This window comes from Tetrao urogallus, assembly GCF_951394365.1.
Source record: "Tetrao urogallus genome assembly, chromosome: 17".
Classification (NCBI taxonomy): domain Eukaryota; kingdom Metazoa; phylum Chordata; class Aves; order Galliformes; family Phasianidae; genus Tetrao; species Tetrao urogallus.
This window is the reverse complement of record NC_136830.1, coordinates 3,739,231-3,760,631: the sequence shown is the minus strand read 5'-3', so window position 1 is coordinate 3,760,631 and position 21,401 is coordinate 3,739,231. Positions and strand designations below refer to the sequence as shown.

The window sequence follows — 21,401 nt, the reverse complement described above, 5'->3', positions numbered from 1 at the left end:
TGCAGCAAAACTTAGAGCAGCTGCATGCCAAGCTACTGCAGCACGTAGAACCAGCACATTCACAACTCAGCCTCCAGTATCAGACACTCTTGACTGCAAGTTTGGATCTTAATGGCTAAGTTCACTTCCAGTGAAAGATGATTACATTTTTTTTAATTACAGCTGATCTGCAACTTAATTTGTCCCTGCTTCTCCCAAGAAAACCGGCTCTTGTGGCTTATGTATGTTTGTTCTTGCGACCGCTACTTCGGGTTCCTGTGAAATGTTTTCTTTCCTATGCATCCTCAGTGTGGGCTTGAGGCAGCTGTTTCTGTAGATCCACGGTGTTTCACTTAGCAATTTCTCAGTCAGACCTAACCCATGCCACACGTGACTCGCTGCACTCTATTTCCAAGCATTAGTCCCAGCTTTCAAGAGTTTAGTAAACATCACATGATTACAAAGAGCAACTTGAATGCCTAGGGTTAATACACTTCCAAGATTTGTGTTTGTCCTCTGCCAGGACATAGTGCAAGAAATGAGCCCCACCATCATAAGGCACTTACCTACGTTAACTGAGAGCGGCAGGGGCGAGAACTCTTGTAACATGCAAGTCTAATAAGAGTCTCTCTGGAGAAAACATAAGATCTCACAGACTCAGCATGAGCTGCTTTAATAATCTGCTCTGTAACAGACATCAGATCCTTCCATTGGCAGCTACGTCATTCATCTTTGATTTCTGATGATCATATTTCACAGAAACAATAAGGAAAAGCAAGAGGGTTGCTCCTTGGATGGCAGCCAGTAAAAAAAAGTAATAATTTAATTGGCAGCCATTAATGTTACCTAGAAAAAAAATAGGGAGGAAAAAATAAACATTAATAAAGAATATACAAGTGAAAACATCAATCCCTTCAAGTTCAAGTAGTGAAGACTTCTTTGCAAAACATGGGCAAGACCTAAACACCTTCCCACCTGACAGCACAGTTATGCAGAATAAATGATGGAACTTTACAGGAAAATACACTTCATCTTTCTTCAGTGTTTCAGTGCCTTAAACCATGTAATGTCTCTGAGGAAGGAGGTGGACACTTACTGCATTATGTCCCTTTTAAAAAGAATGGCAGGAAGCTACTCCCACCACTGTAAGAACTTTGTGCCAACGAGGACAGTATATATGTAGCAACAGGCATGCTTCACCAGAGTCAGAACAATTCTAAAACTTTAATAATCTTCCACTCTTCCCCCTTCATTCTGCAAAATTGCAACGCTTTGCTGACCTCAAACAAAACAGCTGAAAATCTCAATGATTACTTCTATATATGTAAGTAACAGAAATCACATCCTTTTTTTCAGGAGACAACTCATTTCAAATGAAAATAGAAAGAATCAAAAAATAAATGGTACGAGGGAAGAAGTTTGGCAGCTCTGTAAGTACAGGACAGCAGTTATCCCAGCCCTCTCTTGGAACAAAGTTAAGAATCATGAAATGATACGTGGTTCTTTTCGGTTCAATTCACCTTTGACAGTCCCTCAAAGTTGTTATAAATGAGTGAGTTGTAGCACATTAATTAATGTTAAATTAAGAAAGCTCATTGCTAAAACATTATTCCTCCGTTAAGAAATATCCACTATTGCTGTACTTCCAGAACAAATATATTGTGTCTCATTTCCAACATGCCACGTGAGCCACAGCCAATGAGACCATTAAGATTATCACAAAGGTTAGAAGGTGTAAAAATCCTGAAGCATAGATCCATCCTAACAAGCTGTTCATGCAGTGTGCCTATAAACGTTCCAATTAAATTACTTTAATTACTGAAACGTATGATTCAATTAAAGGAATTTCTAGTAAAATGCAATAAAATTAAACCAAGTCTTTCCTTGACATTTAAAATACAATATACACGCGAATCTCCACTTCAAGAGCAGATGTGGTTAAAAAGTAGTCATTATCCTTTATGAGATGAGATATTAAACCCACGAAACCTCAAGTTTGTGTCAGAGAAATAACAGCCATTTCAAAGGCAGCAATCAACACTGACGTGCCAGCAGAGAATAAATGTTGTCAGTAGGTTTTGGAGGCAGGTAGGTACATCAAATGGCACCAAACAGCATAAATTTGGTGCACATGCTTACAGTTATTGTGCAGCAGTAATTAAAAAAAAATTGGAAGTCTTTCATTTAATAAAGTCTTCTCCTTACAATTCCTGCTCTTGAAGGCCTAAGTGAATTTTGTATGAGAATTTGGTTATGGCTTTCAATAGCATTAGACCAAATCAAACAGCAGCAGGTCTGTTTACTCCCCTGATATAAACAATAGAAGTAGTACCAATAGAACACACTACAAATGGAAAGCAGCCATTGAGTGCCTCAGCCTTGAGCCAGGCATGTGATTAAACTTCCCTTTGGTGAGGACACTCAAATAAAGCCAAGGCTACTTATCATCTTCTGCAATTTTTTACAAGAATGCCTTATCAAACAAGGCTGACTTCCAGAAAGTGTTACTTTTTGGTAAAACCAAATCAAACAGGGAATTTTCTCATACCAATTTTAAAGCAAGTTTAAGCCATTTACAGAAGGCCTGGCATATGTTTTGAGGATTTTTTATGCTCTTTCTGTTGGAACTAATTAAACCATTGATGATGCTAGGATTTTCTGAAATTCCCAAGGTGCCACCTACTGGTGCCAATAATTATTTTTAACTTCAACTGGCAATACAGAGCAAAAGTTCTATTGGACTTGAAAAGAGTAAAAATAGCTAGCAGACAGAAATGGAAAAATTAACTCGGAGTAATTGCCACAGAGACTCTTGAAACTAAGAAGCTGAATAATCACTAAGAAAGATTTAGGTACATTTTATTCCCCATGTCTCCAGAAAGTACTTTCAGTACTTTAGGCACTTTGGCAAAACACTAAATTTGTGTTTTCCATGCTTTCATGAGAACAATGTATTGTGTTGCCCTGTCACTTTAGTTCAGACCTATGTGCAAGATGAAGCGTAGTCCTTAACATAACAGTAGGCAAGTATATATCTTCTAAGCAGTAAGATTCAACAGTTCACATGCTTGATGCTCAACTGTTTCTGAAAAAAGCATTTGACTTCACAGACTACAAATAAGCTGCAAATAACTTACCAAAATCGGTGTGATTACTCATCCAGCCAATTTCTTTAATAGACACCAATGCCAACAATCCAGATCCAACAAATGATCCAATCCCCGAAAAGAAAAAAAACAGCCCCATAATAGCACTCTGCATAGATTTGGGAGCAGCTGAATATGCAAATTCTAGACCTGTATAAAAAGAAAAAAATGTATATTATTGAGAGATCTAAGAAACCATAGTAATTTGTCCCTATTCAGTGCTATAGAATTTACATATGTATACTATTTCTGGTATGTTAAATATCCAAAACTAGCCTCAGATTTTGGGAGACATAGGCGACTGAAGTAGTGAATTCTTACTATTTCCTAGTCTTCCCTAACTACTTTATGAATCCTGCTAGATATTGTAGAGGAAATGTAAGATATGGCCTGAAGCAGTGATGGAGCACCTGGTGGGAAGGCAGGGCCAACCCAGGGGAGCTCAGGTATAGACAATGGACGTGAGTGATTGGAAGGGGTGGAGCCAGGATCCAGCCCTTCCCAGACATCATTTAAGGCTTGGCAGTGGAGGTGACAGTATCTCTTGCTGGAGATTCTTGCATACCTTCCAAAGGTAAGCAGCAATTTTCCTTCATTTCTGTGTCTGCTGCATTTGGGTTCGTTCTCGTTTGCTGCAGCTAAGGACTTTGCCACCCTGCTTTTACTGTGATACTTTCCATCCCATTATAGCATTACAGTTATCAACTCTCAAACAGACAACATCTGAGACCATTGCTTTGATCTCATTAACGTTACATGTACAATATCAAGGAATCTTCTGATCCAGCCTATTCAGTTTTCTATCTAATTCTTTAAGATACATATTAAACTAAGTCTAATCTGGCAAGGTCCATGTTCACCTGTTTCTATGCATTTCATCTGTTGTGCAGTATTTACAAGGCAAGTGGCCTTCCTTACTAAGAACAAAGTAATCAAAAACAAGCTCTCTTGTTCTTGACCAGGAACATTTATTTCTCATAGGCTCCCTATCTGTATCTCTGATGTAAACAGAAGAATCAGTTGTGTCTGAGAAGACAGCAGTTATTTGCAACTTAACTTTGATTTAGAACATTCTGAGCCCATTGCTTGCATGCATGTTCTTATTAAGGCTTATATAAATGACAATTCAACTTTAAGCCAGACTTATTCCAATTTCAACCAAAAAAACTAAAGAAAAAAATCCAATCCAATAACATCAATTTGAAAACAATCTGTGCTACTGAAACTGAATACCTGCAGGACACTTAGGTTAACTTTCTGCCTTGAAAAGACTAATGCCCACTATTAACTCTTTTTTTAAAGCAATATTCCTGTCAAAAGGGATTATTCACAAGAGACAGTTAAATCACAGAGCTTCTGACAGATGAAAGGTTTGTTTCAAAACAGGCTGCTTCATACTGAAATTAATGACTGAATCCACTGCCTCATCTAACGCTTCTCTTGCCAGATTTACAGTTATAGACCTAAAACCAGCAAAAATATTGTACAAGATAATAAACATATGCTTATTTTTGCTGTTATTGGTATTTAAGTTCTGTTACTCCAGGCAGAGGTTAATTGATAGACACTGCATTTCTTTTCAAGAAAAGACTTAACACTTCAAGTGCAACAGGTCAGTTTGCATGATGGAAGGGAGCTCTTCCAAGAGAAACAGAATTACGTGTTTTCACTTACTGGTCTAACAGCATTCTGCACTGCCACCTGAGAAATCTCTGATAACAAACACACTTCTCTTTTCCTTTGCAAAACACATTTGAATGGCTCTATAGCAACCTGTCTGTGATTCTAGATGGGAACTGAAACATTCTTTGTGCAACTCAGCTGTGTAAGTTCCTGTAAATTCAAACCACAATGAGAGAATTGCTACAGAGAAAGAGAGAGTCACAAAAACCTCGTATTTATTTTGAGAATTAAAAAGTCAGTTTTCTTTTTGCTGCTAGTAATAACTGTGCAGACTTTTCAAGAACTATTTACCTGGCCAGTCTGACAAAAAAAAAAAAAAAAAGTAAAAAAAAAAAAAAACAACAAGCATACTGCTCTTGGGATACAATAGCCTGTTCTTCAACCTGTTGTAATCATTCTTGCTACAAATGTCAGGAGTATCGTTCATATTTTGGACCCCAGGCTTCCACGTATACTGTGTAAGTTAGGCTCAAGAACATCACGTGGAAGAGTGCAGACCATTTCTTCTCTTGTTCATTGCACAGATAGACTGGGTTGGTGGAAAATCTTAACACTCAGAACAAAAATCCAGAATGTGTACAGCGCTATTTTTTTTTTTTTATTTTTTTTAGGAGAGGGAAAAGCATATCTTTAAACTTGAATAATGTTTCCAACAAACCTAGAATTTAATCTAGCATGAAGAATACAAAATCTTTTCTTTGCCTTCAGAGATGCTCTTGCCTGCTGGCAGCCACTGATAACAATTTCATGCTAGCTCAAACAATCACTTTTGATATTAAACCCTCCAGTTGGTGTTGTCAGGTGAGATGATGATTCCCAGCTAAATAAGAGTGCTTTAAGAGGACTGACAGAATAATACAAAACATTAATGCAATGTGTGTCATCTTTTAAAAGCAAATCAAGTGTAACTACTGTGACTTAATAAGTTTAGTTTTACAGTAAACAAAGAACCAACAGCTACCAAATCTAAGTTTCTGCTCTTATGATATTTAGTCCCCTTTTATTTGCAGTATTTTCAAATCAAGATAGTTTTGTGACCATTAACAGTTCAGTTTTGTGTGGGCTTTTTAAAGATGGCAAAAGAGATGCTTTTGTCAGCTTTGAGTATCAAACTGGTAAAGCACATTCTATTAAAGTCTTAAGGGGCTTTCTTAAAGATACTGGAATTCAGTTTAGATAACAATCAGAAGGCAGGGGAAAAAAGCTCTGTAAAACAAGCCACATGAAAGTGCAGTGCAAAAGCAATTAATATCTGCATGGAATTTTTGGTTCAAAGAGAAGCATTTGCATTTTTTTTTTTTTTTTTTTTTTTTTTTTTAACATTGACCAACTAACAGTTTTTGAAGTCACAAAGCTGGTGATACAGATGCAGCAAGTGCAAACAAACAGCAGGGTATTCTCATAAGAATAATGTAAGCCTTAAAGACTTTGCTTTCCACAATGAAGTCCAGTAAAGCAGTTGGGAGGGAAAAAAAAAAATACAGAAATACCACCAAACCAATCCTTAAATTGGAGCTCAGCCAGCAGCAGACTGATAAAAAAGGAGAAACAACAATGTGTAAGAGAAGAAATTTATGTTGCATGAATACTGGTATTACAGTGAATCATCTGTTTATCTGAGTTCCGGTTTAATTGGCATGGTCCCTGAAGTTGTAGCTAAAACTAAAAAATTTTACTCTTGATTAAAGTTAAATATAGCCTCAGTTGCAGTAAGTAACTTGATTAAGCATGACTTCCATCTTCAGGTTGTTCTACTTTGGATTTGTGACGGCTACTGTTCATACACGCTGAAATGCACTGTAATACAGGACAGCAGTGGCTATGCAGCTGTGTTCCCCTGCAGAGGATAATGTGCTACCAAATTATACTTTCCATTTAAGAATCTATGGCTTATAGCATCTGAGTCTTGTTGTGCTGTAAAGATAGTGAACTCTCCCCACGCCTTCCAAGTGCTGAAGCAAAGGGAGGACTTGTCTACACATCACTGCGGGGCATGGAGACAAGCAATTTCCAAATCTCCTACATTTGGAATAGTTGCAGCAGTTTTTACCAAGCTAGACAAAAACTTACAGAAACCTATTACCTGTGCAGATAAACACATAAAGCTGTTTCAGAAACAGAAATAGGAGTAGGAACCCAACCCATGAAAGCCACATTTTTTTTTTCTCCTTGCAAAGAAACCCAGGCACTTTGTTTCATTTCCCAACAGCTGTGATGACAGTCCACCACACATAACTAGAAACCTGATAGAGTAAAAGTTATCTCCTCCACAGAACATGTGACAGCTGGGGCCACTGCCAGCAAGATCTCAAAGAATCAGGGGATCTTGTTTTACTCATTGAGCTTTCCCAGTGTGAGGAATGAAACTGACGAGCCACAGGGAGAATGAAAACAGGAAACTCTGTTCTAAGCAAACTAAGGGAAAGAACTAAGCATAAAGCCAGTTTGAAAGGATGATCTTCTAAGTTCAAATTCTGAAACAGTACTACAACAAGTTAATAAGTAACTGTAGTTAAGCAGGTAACAGAAGATTCTGAAATGGAGTCACTGGAGCTTGCAATGTATTACATCAGGTAGTGCTGCAATTCTACTGAAATAGCACCAAAATAATTACTTATGTGATCATGAATGTTTTCTATTATTAGTTATTAAGCATTTTCCCAAGCACTAGATATGTAAACACTGCACTAAGAGATTCACAATAACACTTTGTCTAATAAAGGCATAGTAAAGGCATTGTCTAAGTAAGGCAGCATTAGCCACACCAGAGATAACAGATAAATTGGCTGTGCTTTCTTTTGCTAACTAGCCATGTACGTACATGAAACAGGCCAGAAAATAAGATTTAATACTCCTTTCACCCTCTCCTCCCATTTCACTTTCAGCTTAATTGAAAACAAACTATTTTTTGTTTAATATCACTTAACTCTTCTTATCACATAGATGTAGAAACTCAAGCAACATGAATTTAAGCTGGGAATAAATTTTGATTTTTAAAGAGTGGTTCCTTCCTTTTTGCCTTCAGAAAGGAAGATTCCACATCCTAACTGACAATCTGAATTGTGAGCTCAGTTTCTAAGAGGAAAAGCTATAGAACAAATTTTATTTGCAATTCAGAGGAAACAATACAGCATTAAAACCACTCTTTTTAAAGCACACTGTTGAAAGGCTATCTTGTCTGCCATTAGGGCTTGCACATATCCCATGCTAACTGAATAGCAGGCAAACATTCAAATGCTGCTCTGCCTGAAACTCAGTTTTGCGAAGCCAATTTTCAAATGGGAAAAACAACATACAAAGGGAAAGCAAGCAATTAAGTTATACTGCATAATATTGCATTTGAGGACATCAGTGCTCATTTATAATGATTCGAGAAGGAAGTATTTTCTAGAACCCATCATTTGTGATAGAGAAGAAAGCAGATCTAAGACACAGAATCTCTTACCTGCTATACTCGCAAATATTTCACTGAATCCGATGAGCACGTACTGAGGAATCTGCCACCATATTGGCAGATCTGCAGCATGGTATGTAACATTTCCAATTGTCTGATTGATTGTTTTGATCTTTACGATCTTCAGTCTGTTGCTTTCCAGAATTCCTACATGGAGTGGGAAAAAAAAAAATACTTAAGAATTAAGAGGAATTAAGAATTAAATAAGCATTCAGTCCTGCACGTCAATTACAATTTATTAAACAGGAATATGTATTTCCTCTTTTGAATAGAAATCACTACAGACTACTCTTATTATAGGTACTTTAAGGAGCATAGTTCCTCTGCCAGAGAACTGCAGCAGTTATATTCTCATTCAGTAGCAATAATTATAAAAATACTTAACCTTTTGCCAGATGGATTAGTTAACAGCTTTCTCACACAAAATTTGGTTTGGTTCTTTTTTTAAGGGATGTGTGGCATTTTTGTCATTGCTTTTCTTTTTTAAATACATTTTCAGAAACTACTCCTTTGAAGTATCACAGGGTGCTGGTAAGCCTGGAACGATTTTGCTTATTAAAATGGTTCCAATAGTGCTATAAAGAGTGATTTCCTTCACACCATCTGTTTTTGAGGGAAGACTATTCTGAACTCAGTGCTTAGTGCTGGCCACCACATTTTCTCTGCCTTCCTTGTTTCCTTCCAGGTGATCACTTTGACACCTTTTCTTAAAGGTATCTTTCTTTAGCTCTTCAATTAACTCAGTGCCCTCTGAACCATGAGAAGATGAAGTAATTCAAATAAAGCAGGGTATATCTTGATGCTTTGTTTTTAACATAGCCAACAGTTTAGAATGGAACTTAGAACATTAACAAAGCAGCAGATTCAGCCAAGAACTTGTGCATAACTTCCTTCACATTATGTCTAGCACAAAATTATGGTTCTTCAAAGCAGCTAAAGATCCTTAATGTGTTTGACATTCTTCACATCGTAAGAAGTTTAGCTGGTGTTTAGCATCACAGGAGTGTAACTACATTATACTAAACTGCCATAGAATCTAGAATCGATTGATTCCATCTTAGTCTTTGAGAGGCAAGCTTCAAGTTTAATCTTACTTTATTTGTAGTTAAAAGAATCTTAAATTCTTGAAATAATTGTTTAAACTCTATAAATGAAGTAGATTTTCCAGCTGAATAACCTCAAATCCTGCTGCTCAGAATGTACAGTAAAATGCATGAAGCGCAGCAAATGTTTGCTACGTCTCATCAGCTGCAGTCTCACACAGTTTATAAGGTATTTAATACAATCTAAGCATCTAATAGGAAGCCATAACAGCATCCAGAACTAATGCCAGTTAGATAAGCAAGTTAAAATGGAAACATGGCCCAAACAAATAATTAGTACACTTTTGCAAGACTTCAAGCTAAGATATTAACATCCTCAAGTTCTCAAAATTGAAATCATTTCCTCTAATGCAGAAACTGTGGCAAGCACTGTTGTATTTTAGAAACATTAAAATATGTCTTCTAGAAATACAGTTTAATGAGAAAATAAAAAAAAATTATGAAAGAGACAACAAGCTTTTCCCCATTAAACAGAGTCCCCTGTGCCTCAAAGCTGCCACAATGAAAGCACTCGAATTCACATTATGATGAATGGATGCCAAATTATTCTAAAAGGTTCAACTTTCCACCCAGGTGATCAAACCAACGGAATTGTGCATCATTTTTGTAGGTGAGTAGAACAGAAAGCATTTGACATTAAGGATTCTGCTACGTGAAATCATTCCCCCAACTTAGCAATCCATGCTCAATATGCTTCAGCCCTCCCAGCGCTAATACTGATATTACTGTTTTTGAGTTCAGTTCTATGTGAGCCAGCAGGTTCTATTTAAAGAACTGACATTTAACTGTTTTACATCACCTTCTTTCGCTGGTAGCAGTGTCCTGTGTAACATGGAATGAGAGAAACATTCCTATTTTAAGTTTAAATGACTTTGCTAAAAGAACTTTACTTGCCCAGATACAAAGTGACCTTCACCTAATAAGGTAATTATCTCTCTCATTGAAAGAAATCATAATAGCCATATAAAGTGTCCCTTTCCCTAAAATATAGGAGATTACAACTGCTAAAATTAATTTATTTAATGCTATCATGCTTTATCAATATGTTCATTACAGTGATACGGGGTGAAGGCTATTCATTCTATGAAGCATTGCTCAGAGATGTTCAGTTCCACATCAGCAGTGCTTAACAGCTTTAAATCATCTCAAAAGCAGCTGATTTATGGTTTGAACAGAGATGCCATCTTTTTCTTTTCATGCTATAGCTAAGCTATTTTACACTACAGTAATTCCCAAACATTAGGGAACATTAAGGTAAGGGAGGGAAAAAAAAAACCACAGTGGAAAGAAGAAAGTCTCGTTCAGCAATAACCTAACTTTATTATTTCAGATAAAGGGAAAGGATTTTAGGTAGAAATTCAATTATTTTAAACTCAAAAGTCAGACTGCATGAAGGAGCATACTTCATTTCTGAACCTCTTTGTTTTTCAGGATAAATAAATATTCAACTTCAAGATAAACAAGTAATAGATCAGAGAATATAGTCTTTCGTAATATAATAAAGTTTATACTAGGAGCACGAAAGGCTTCAAATCCGAATGCTGAACACATTGTTCAGCCAAGCACTGATCAGTGAAGATAAGGCATCTGTTATGAAAGTAGGGTTGAAGACAAATTGTTGTCCTGAATCAAGCATAGTAGAAGGTAATGCTGGCAGTTAATTAAGCAAATACATAAACCTGAAAATCTTAACTTAGAAGTTGATTTTAAAAGGCATCCTCAAAGCCTATCTGAGGCAGGAAAAATGCTCCTATTTTATTGGAAAAATTCAAACCAGTCTAGTAACCTTTGAATAAAAAGCCCTTCATTGTAGGAAATGCATCCATGCAGTTGCATTCCAGCTATCTCATGAAAAAGACTCTTGAATATTCTTGAATGAAAGATTCAAAGCTTTCAAAAACTTTATTTCAAATTGCTGATTAAATAAGCAGATCTCCAAGTTGCTTTCTTACCTGCAGCAAATGCTGAACACATCACAAAGAACATCCCAACTGCAATCCTCTTCAGTGATGATGGGAGCAAGCCATTCCTCTTCAAAATGGGGTCCACTAATTTATCTTTTAAGGGTATTAGGATGAGAATAAGCACTGCATCAAACATAGTCAACCAGGCTGCTGGAAACTAAAAGAATAGATGACTGAAGTTAAGAATTTCATGCTTAAGGGTTAGATTTTTCTTCCATTATGTAACAGAGAGAAAATATTTTTCATGAAATGCTGAGATTGAAGGTATTTTCAGTTTCTCTTGCATATATTGTTATATTTATTAAACGATACACATAAGTTGCTCTGAAAGTAATGCCACCTATTTATTTCCATGAAAACTATAATTGATAGAACACAATGACACTGTTTAATAGAACACATTCTCATCTACATAATGCTATTTTTCACCATAGCCACCACCATCAGCTGATTTGTGCAGATGAGTTGACTGAAATGCTCTTGTGATCTGTGCTCTGAAATGAGTTATCTGAAATGCTCTTGTGGTGTAACAGCTGTGCATGGCCATTCAGAACATGGCTTGCTTTTCACATCACTGTCACCACTCTTGAAATGCCTCTCCACCACCTCACTGTGCTCACATCCACTGTGTGAACTCTATATTCTAGAACATATGCCTAAATCAATGTAGTACATGCAGTTCATGCTTTTAAATGTCCCGTGTTTATGGCTGCTGATTCCCCTTAGCTGTTACCTTAACTTTCTAGAGTTTTTGTACCAATTTGTTTTGCATTTCCACTAAAGAAAAAATACTTTTCACTTGTTGTGTTCTACTTACCGTATGAACTGAGTTGGTGTCATTTGTTATTTCAGGAATTTTCAGATGAAGACTTTGCAATACATATGTTGTCTGCATCTAGTATTAAGGAAGATGAGTTGAGATTATTTGGACAAGCCCAAATGACACCAAGATGGTCTTACTTTATTAATAATTAACAAAGATTACACCAAAAGTAAATTGCTAATTTAAGAAACCAAAAAGAACTACTGTTTGAACATCATAAACTGTTTTTAAGCTGTCAATTTAATTTTACAAAGTGCACAAAGACTCATTTGTGTGATTTGAAATACAGTTACAGTATTTTCCCCCAAATACATGCTACTCCATCCCACTAAGAAAGAAGTAGAAAGGAATTAATTAAAAACGCAATCCGGTCCACTGACCCTGACCTACGTGAATCAACTGCAAGACGAAACAGTGCAATATTTAAGATAAATTAATTTGTACAGCTATGAAACATTTTAATTATAAAGTATTCCCTGTAACTGCTTTTCATGTCTCAATTTCAGGGGAAAAGCCTAAAAATTCTTCATATACAGGGAAGAATGCCCAGAAGAAATGTAAAATTAGATACACTGGCATACTGATCAGTTGATTCAGCTTTCCCCAGTAATTTTATCCAACAAAGCAAAAATGCAAAAGCAGCTACCGTTGCGCAGTATTATTTTTGCTAACAGAATATTATGTGATGCAGCCCTAGGTATGTAAAAGGCAAGTAAATAACATTATTGAACACATGGGTATTAAACAAGGCATGCAATCAATACTGGAGTTCTGAAGAATCCTGTTCAATATTTGGCTTCTCTAGAATCATAGCTACTAAACGGTAACTGTAAATAAACTTTATAGAACAGTATCTGCATCCCCTCCCCACTAGAAAACAACTTTCATGTACCTTCTTCAAGTAGAAGCTCTGTGAGGAAATTTTCAGAGAGGAGTTAGGTTTACAGCCTGGGCTCAGAACTACAGCTTAACAATACAGCCCCAGATCTTTCAAATGCAGTTGTTAGAGGAGGCAGTTACGGCCTTTACATTTGAGATTTTTTTTTTACCTATGACAAAGAGTGCACAACCATTTGAAACTACTCACTTGAAAATACACTGTCCAATAAGGTATTAAAGCCAGAAAGACAGGTATAATCTTCACGAGAGCTTTCACATCTTCAACTTTATCTTCTCTGAATGGACCTCCACGTGACAGCTTAGCCATCTCAAACAGGCTCTGCTTACGAGGCTGCTGAATGACTCCCTGGCCTTCACTGTTGAAAAGATCATGGATAGGTTCACTTAATAACAACAACACCTGACCTGACATCTTGTAATACTATCCTGCATTATAAAAATAAAAAAAAAATCATGCATTTCCAAAATTAAGTTGTTCTTAACAACAAATTAACTAGACCAGAGTGGATCAGTAGCAGGTGAAAGCACAAGGTGAGACGTTCATTATAATGATTTCTTTTTTCCCTCATTCATCCCCATGTATAAATAAATGGGGCTGCAGTATGCAGAATTTAACAGTACCACAAAATTTGTTACTCTAACTCACTGAGTTCTTACAAAGTGAATACGTGGAAGCCATTGCTGCAGAGGCACCTCACACATTTTACAGTCAGTGACCTAATTCAGCCATCAGTGTGCTATGGTCATATGTTTCAGCTACCCAACAAACCTCATAAGAAAACACTGAATGCAGATGGCAGTGTATATAAAATCAGATGGTGCCCCATAAATGTATCTAGGCAGTTTGGAAAGCTCACTAATGTTTAAAAGCAGCAAAGTTGGGTAATATTCCAGTAGTTCAGTTGAAAACAGCAGAGATTCAGTGATCTCGAAACGCATCTCCTTCATCCCGGTGGTCCCACAATACAATCCCCAGGAACCAAATTTCTTTTGGTGTATTCTCTCCTATGACTTACTGCCAGCTAGCCTGTGCAAATTAGTTTTAATTCTTAGAGTGATTCACTGTAATTCAGACTATACAAAAGAGCTCATTACAAACCTATTAGTTGAATGTTCCATATGTCTTTTTCTTGAGCAACAAGAATATGCAAGAATTTTAAACATGTCTGTGAAGGCACTACCATCAGGTGGCTTTGTGATGAAGAAACTCTGACCACACAAAAAAACCATGAATGAAATCCCAATGCAAACCGTTGGGATACTATATCCAATAACAAAGCTCACATTCTGTTGAATGTATGCAATGCCTCCCAGAGACAGAATAGCTCCCAAATTAATGCTCCAATAAAACCAATTAAAAAATCTTCTCGTGGCTTCTGGACCTCGATCTTTGACCTGAAAAAAAATTAAAAACAAGTTGTTCAATTTCTGAAGGAAATTCAGAGTGCTTATTACAATTCAGTCAACTACAACACACTGAAAAGTTCAGGTTTAATTCAGATGTAACTGTTTTGGCTTAGCATTGTATGTGATGTAACGATGCCTTACTAAAATCATCCTGTGATGTTACTGCCCTTCTAGAAGTTCAGTATTTGGACTGAAGTCAGATTAAGGCTAAACTGCACAGCTTCTCCAGAAAGGCTGTTATTACTTCTACTGCGCTGTATCTCATGTGGTCATTTCTCTAGACAAACTTTGCTCACATTACCATCCCATAAACCACACACAAATTGAAATAGCTTCTTTTAGTTATAAAAAAAAAAAAAAAAAAAAAAAAAAGTTAAAGTACCCCAAAGTCCATCCATTGCTAGTATTACAATTGCCTCTTCCAACTGCATATAGCTCACACTTAATCACGTTCCATTTTCCAAGCCTCAAATGACTATTTGGTGATTAAAGCCCAAATTCCAAATTTAAGTTTTAACGCAGTCCTAATTCCTCTCATCAGAACATAAATTGAAGACTTGCCATTCTGACCTTAAAAGGGAAGAAAAAAAATAAAAATCAAGCTGCTTGAGGTTTCAGGCAGTAAAAACCCTATTAAACATTTTCCCTTCTATCAGGTCAGCCCAGTTCACGGTGTTCTTTTTCTACTTGAAGCGTTTCTCAAATGTAAATAAGACATCTCTACCTTATAGAATCATCCTGCACAGTTTTTATCATCACTCCTCATTCTCTATTGCTTACCATAAGTCACCCCATGTGGTTGTCGTTTAGTCACAAGAACTCAGGTTAACTCATACGTTGTGATGTAAGAGATATTACACAAGTTAAAATGTGAAATACATTTAAAAAGATCAACTTGTCTATAGAAGATTCCATAACATCATTTTTGTCACTGTTTTATGACTGAAAGGCCATTAACATTGACCATTAAGTACCATGCACTGGACTTGCTGAGTCAGTTGTTGACTTTCAAGTTTCCCTTCCTCATTTTACCAGATCTTGAAAAGATTTGTGTTAAGTTTGCAATACAAAAAACAAACCATATCTTGAAATACATTTTTAACGTTGTCAGTTCTGATTTATAGCTTCAGGTTTCTCAGTGGTGCAGAAACCTTACTGTGTCGTTTAAGCAAACTGAAAAAAATAAATATTAAAGCATTTATTCCTATGCATGGTTCATAGCATTATTAGGCACTGAAGTATGTCTGTTGGCAAGTCAGATACAATCTCAGAGCCTGCAACTTAGAAATTCCCCTTCTCCAGCATCAGATTGGTACCCATTCCTTCATCTTAAGGGTCATCAAGTGCAGTAGTGTATTAAAGTAGGTATTTATCCCAGATCCTAAATGATAGCAAGGTATTAGCAAAGAATTATACCATGGAAAGCGTTCCAATTTGGGTAATGAATTATCAATCTTTTTGATAAAAGGTTTTAATTTCTTCATGATAAAGTCTCAGTTCTCTTAGTGCAAAAAAATGACTTCCCATCCTATCTCACAAATGACCTTGCTCGTGACTATGCAAAGACAAGTGAAGACATGAAAGCAAACTTTGGTACAGTATAAGAACAGGGGAAAGCACAGCATGGGATTTCTATCAAGTATTATCCAACCTCCAACTTGGAGCTCCTGACAAACTTCCTGATCCAAGGACAGCCTCCATCTACTTAATGACCTGCAGTTGAATTTTTCCCCTGCTGAACTTGTCCAGCCTGCCCCCTGAACCCAGGTCAGCTCTTAGAATCCACAACAGCCTGTGGCAAAGACATCACCAGGTAATTACACACTGCAAACATCACCATTTATCCATGTTGAACCTGCCTAACACTAACCTCACTTGTGTTCCCTAACTCCAGAAGACAACAGAAGGCAGCTAGCTGAGCTTTATCCCACTGATGATCCATTTCTACTCATTTCCAGAAACTGCTGTTACATCCTCCTTTTAGCTGCCTTTTCTGAGGTACAGGAAGTTATAGACTCTTGCATGGTTTCTTGCACAGAAACCACTGACCATGACTCTTCCCTGGAACTTCCCTCCCATCCTCCAGGATCCCTTCTGAGACAGTCACAAAAAAGGAACATAGACACACCACAGGCCTACAAAGAAAAGAGTTCATGTTCTGCTTTCCTATCAAGGTATATATATGTGCACAAAAAATTACATACAGCCATGCCTGAAATGTCACTATGGCATTTCATTGACCAACGTTAATAACTCATCAAAAATCCCACCTAGACTAGCTGGTGGAAGAGCTACAAAGACACTTCATAAGAAACAGAAAACATGGTAGAATTAAAAGGCAATCCTTGTAGTTCCTTTCAAACATTGCAACGTCTACCCAAAGTATCAGCTATATTTACAGAGGGCCATACAAATTTTCTCCCTGTTGGCTATTATCTGAACTCTGTAACAGCACAAGATAGATTTGTTCTCTTAAGTGTTCACTGAATGAACAATAAGTATATATTTCTCCTTTCTGTTTCTAATACTGCAGATGTAGATGATTAATATGTGGCCAAGAAGAAGAAAAACATATTGAAGTTTATTTTTGATGGACTTTAAACACCAGTAAAGTGGAAACATCAGTAATACTTCAAGGCTGGAGTGCTAGACTGCCTATCACTGAATTAAAACATCGTACTAAAACTGTTTCAAAGGTGCCTCAGCTGAAACAAACAACAGCCAATATCTAATGCACACAATGTAACTGCTGTAGGTAACAACAAAAAAAAAAAACCCAAAGAATGATAGAAAATGAGTAACTGTAAGCATTCTGGTCACAGCTGCATTGTCAATCACTGACCAGCTGCCATGGCTGCCTGCACTGAGGTGGCCCCTAAAGAGGAAATAAAACTTGCTATTCTCAAGACGTCTAACATCATTTTTGCAAAAGAAAGTTTAGCCTAAGCCTTGAAATTTCTGCTGTCCAAACGGTCATTTTCTTGATGTATTTGATAACTATCCTTTACATGTAGCTAATCCAAATGCAGAAAGAAAATCAATATGGCATGCTGAGTGTTATAATTGGACCTACACAGCATTGGATTTCAAAACAGTAAGGAATAGTTCTCAGAGCCAAAATTTTGAATACAAAACACGTATATTACACTGCCTAAGGTCAGATGAGATGCAATTACCACCACAGTTCTCATGCTAAAGAATCTCAAGGGCCTGTAATACTGTGCTACAGGAGCTGTGCAATAATAAGGTTATTTACAACCACTTTCAGTTGAGGAAAGAGCCCTGTAACCCTGCCCTGCAATACTCTAAGCCTGCTTAGGATATAAGGTTAACATCTTACAGTCGTGACCAAAATGTTAAACACAGCTCAAACTAAGAGAATAACTGGTTCTTCAGCTACAGCATTCTGTGAAAGTGGTCACTAAAAAAATATGTGACTGACAGCAACCTCCATGGCCCAGCTGCCACTGACATTCCCACTCAGTCCTCATTCTGACTTAGAAGAAAGATGATCACTTGCTGAATTACCCCTCTCCTGCATTTTTCAACACCAGTATCTTGGAAGATGACCCAAGCAGTCCCTACAGCTTGACAACACTGCTCAAATATTGAAGTTCTATTAGGCAGGTTCTCCTGATTTTTACATGAAGAGCCAGGAATCCATACAAGCACACCGTGATTCACCAGTTATTGTTTGAGAACAACTGGAGGGAGCTCCGTAACAAAGCTGTGCACAACTACTTTGTCACTACAGAACCTTCAATTTTCATACTAAAATTTGATCACTCCACGTTGCCAGCCTGCTTCCTCTCACTGTTGTCCTGGAAGCAAATAAATTAGTACTGCACATGTGAATGCTACAAGTTCAGTTTTCAAACTGTTGCCTTCAGATTGTTCGAGGTCCAGTCTCCCAAGTTAAATAACAGTGAAAGGCAACTTGCTGTTAGCAGCCTTCCTTTCTTTATATGGGGTTTCCTATCCTTCCCCAGAAGAAAGGCTGAAAATCACTTTATACCAGCAACTGCCAACAGCACCCTGCCTTCAGCAATGCTGAAAACATTGCTGTTAAGGTAGCAAAGCCGGAAGATTTTTGGCAAGAGAGGGACTGATATATTTAATGACTAGAGTGGCAATTTAGAAAGGAGAAACTGTGTGGGATAAAAGTAGCATCTCTAATCACCTTAACTCCAAACCAGATTCATCTCTAATTAGAAGAGCAGTACCAGCTGGCACCAGACCAGTCATCTACCACTGATTTTTGGCTTCAGATTAGCTTTCACAACAACGAGGGACAGTCATATCGTTTCCCAACTCTAACAAGTCATGAACTGCTGCACAGAACAGGAAGTGACTGCAAACTCCCACCCAAAAGGGGAACTGGAAACTGCCAGGTTATACACATCACATGCTTATAAGCACATGCTCATATTCTGAGAAGCATCAGCTCAGATTTAGACATAAGCATTGGATCAGTCTGCAGCTTCTGGGGGCAAAAACAAGCAAACAAAAAAACACCTTTATTCTCAGCAATCTGTACCTATGTACCCACCAGTTTGCTTTGTTACCATGTGGGGAGAAGCCACTTATAAGGCCCAGATCTGCACCATGAGGTAAATGGTACACTGTCACACATTTAACACATAGGCTAGTGAAACAGAGAAGAAAAATTTGGTCCTCAGCAGAGCAGTAGTGATTATGAACCAGCAGGAATATTTCTTGTGCTTCATCCTACATAAATCACTGGGAATTAGCTGCACACCTTGCCAATAACTGCTTTCACTGAAATCCTGAGGGAAAAGACAAAAAATAAACATAAAAACTCCAGCTACAGCAGCTACGCTTCCATTGGCAATGGTTCTTCTTTTGCTCTCTCCCTGCCATTATTTATCCGTTACATTTAATGGTCATAAAGTGTCCTGAGGATAAGAAGTCAGTTTTGAAAAACACCTTACAAGATAAAGTCATATTAAAGCTATTTCACTTGATGGGCTTGTGCTGGTTTAAACAGAGCTGATACACCGGAGACATACGATCCCAGTCTATAATAACGTTTTACATTTATATACTGCCTTTCACCCTAGAATCTATAATATGTGAGATGCCAAAGAATGAGAAATGTAAACTGCACAACAGAGAATAGAGGGACACTTGGCAAGGAGATTGTAGTAGATTCCAACCTCTCACAAACAATTTCATGGTACTTTTGCCAGCACTCAATGGACCAGTAAGCTGGATTGAAGGTATGTTCCCTTCTTCAGAACCTGCATTTGTTAGGAAAGCTGCTCGTATCTAACAATCTGAAATTCTCAATTTGTAAAGCAGGAATTAAACGTGAGTTCCTCACAATCAACATCCTACCTTAGCATAAGACTACAAAAAAGAATACACATAACAGCGCATTCCAGAGCATAGTGAATTATGAGCTATCTGTCAAATACTGTCTGTAAAGTTTCTTGGTTCTGCAGCGATGACCCTGTGAATCATATCACTGATATCACTATATGTGATATATATTATCACATATAACTGAGAACAGCTCAGGTCATACACTTACTGCTAAGAGAGCAAATTCCCACCGGTCATCTGGAACAGCATCAGCCTGCACAAAAATTCCACTGCAGGGCACAGTGCTGTAATACCTTACAGCTAAACAACGCCTGTTCTCTATCCTTCATTCATCACAGAAGGATGATAAAGGCCCCACAGCGCTGCCTCAGAAGACCTGTGCTACTCTTGTCAAAGCTAAAACATCTATCAGGTATTGCACCTGATTGAGCTCTGAGGTCATATTAACTCAGTGCAAACTCCACCTAGTAGGATAGCTGACAATCTGCTCCACAGCCACCAAGAACCCAATCCAGCTCCTCGGTGTGGTGACACTCTCAGCCAGATCGGATCCCTGGGCTGCACAGAAGCCAGAAGCCATAAGAGATCAGGCGTGATGCAAACTCCTAAACCCCATCCAACAGGGCATGGCTCAGCAGCCTGCATTACACAGAAACTGGAAGCCACGAGTCCCTCCAAGCTTAACACCTCCGTGAAGCAGCTGGCACGCCATCCACCCCACTGAACGTGGCCGACACCCATCCCCTGGGCCACACCAGCACCACCGAACGCCGTGGCAGCCACCACGCAATACTTGACCTGATCTGCCCCGAACGGGGTGATGTTGGCCTTGACCGACCCGACTCCCAGCCCCACCAGCACCAGTCCCACGAAGGTGGCGGCGGCGCAGTAACGGGTGGCTCCCAGCTGGGAGCACGGCGCCAGCGTGGCGTTGGCGGCCGGAGAGGAGCAGTTCTCTACGGGGAACAACGGGATGTCCCCGCAGAGACCCTGGCGGGTGTGCGGCGCGGCGATGACGGGGAAGGCCAGCATGCCCAGCAGGTAGAGAGCCATGCTGAGCAGGATGGTGCCGAACTTGCCCAGCAGCGCGTCGGCCAACCAGCCGCCAAACGGCGACACCAGGTAGGTGATGCCCATGAAGAGCAGCAGAGCCTGGCTGGCCTGGGCGCCCTCCCAGCCGTAGGGAGGCCCGTTGAGGAACAGCACCAGGTTGGAGGTGATGCCGTAGAAGGCCACTCGCTCCAGCAGCTCGGCCAGCAGTACGGCGGCGCAGGCCAACCTCCGCCCGTGGAAGGCGCCGATCGCCGCGCGTCCGCGCTCCCCGCTGCCCAGCAAAGGGCTGCGCTCGCTCGGCTCGGCCTCCTCCATAGCGGCGCCTCCCAGCCGCGGAGCGGCAGCTTCCCGGCCCGCCCGGAGGTAACTTCGTCGCGGCCGCGCGGCGGGGCCCCACAGGACCCACCTACGAGTGGGGGCGGCGCAACGCCATTGGCTGAGCTCGGTGTCGCTCAACCGGCCGCGCCATCACGTGAGGGGGGCGTCACGGGAACGGCGGGGTGGGAGTGGTTGGGGGAGATGCAGGAAGGGGTGGAGCTGTGT

At 38.9% G+C, this 21,401-nt stretch overlaps 1 protein-coding gene across 1 annotated transcript; it reads right to left on the bottom strand.

Annotated features, from left to right (window-relative positions):
* Window positions 1-676: 676 nt before the first annotated feature.
* SLC15A4 (solute carrier family 15 member 4) lies at window positions 677-21,173 on the bottom strand (the record flags this gene model as incomplete). The annotated part of the gene is made up of 8 exons (XM_079543644.1): window positions 677-825; window positions 3,117-3,275; window positions 8,254-8,409; window positions 11,318-11,486; window positions 12,147-12,224; window positions 13,240-13,408; window positions 14,152-14,447; window positions 20,604-21,173. The coding sequence occupies 8 exons, from the start codon at window positions 21,171-21,173 to the stop codon at window positions 677-679; spliced, it is 1,746 nt and encodes a 581-aa protein (XP_079399770.1).
* Window positions 21,174-21,401: the final 228 nt, after the last annotated feature.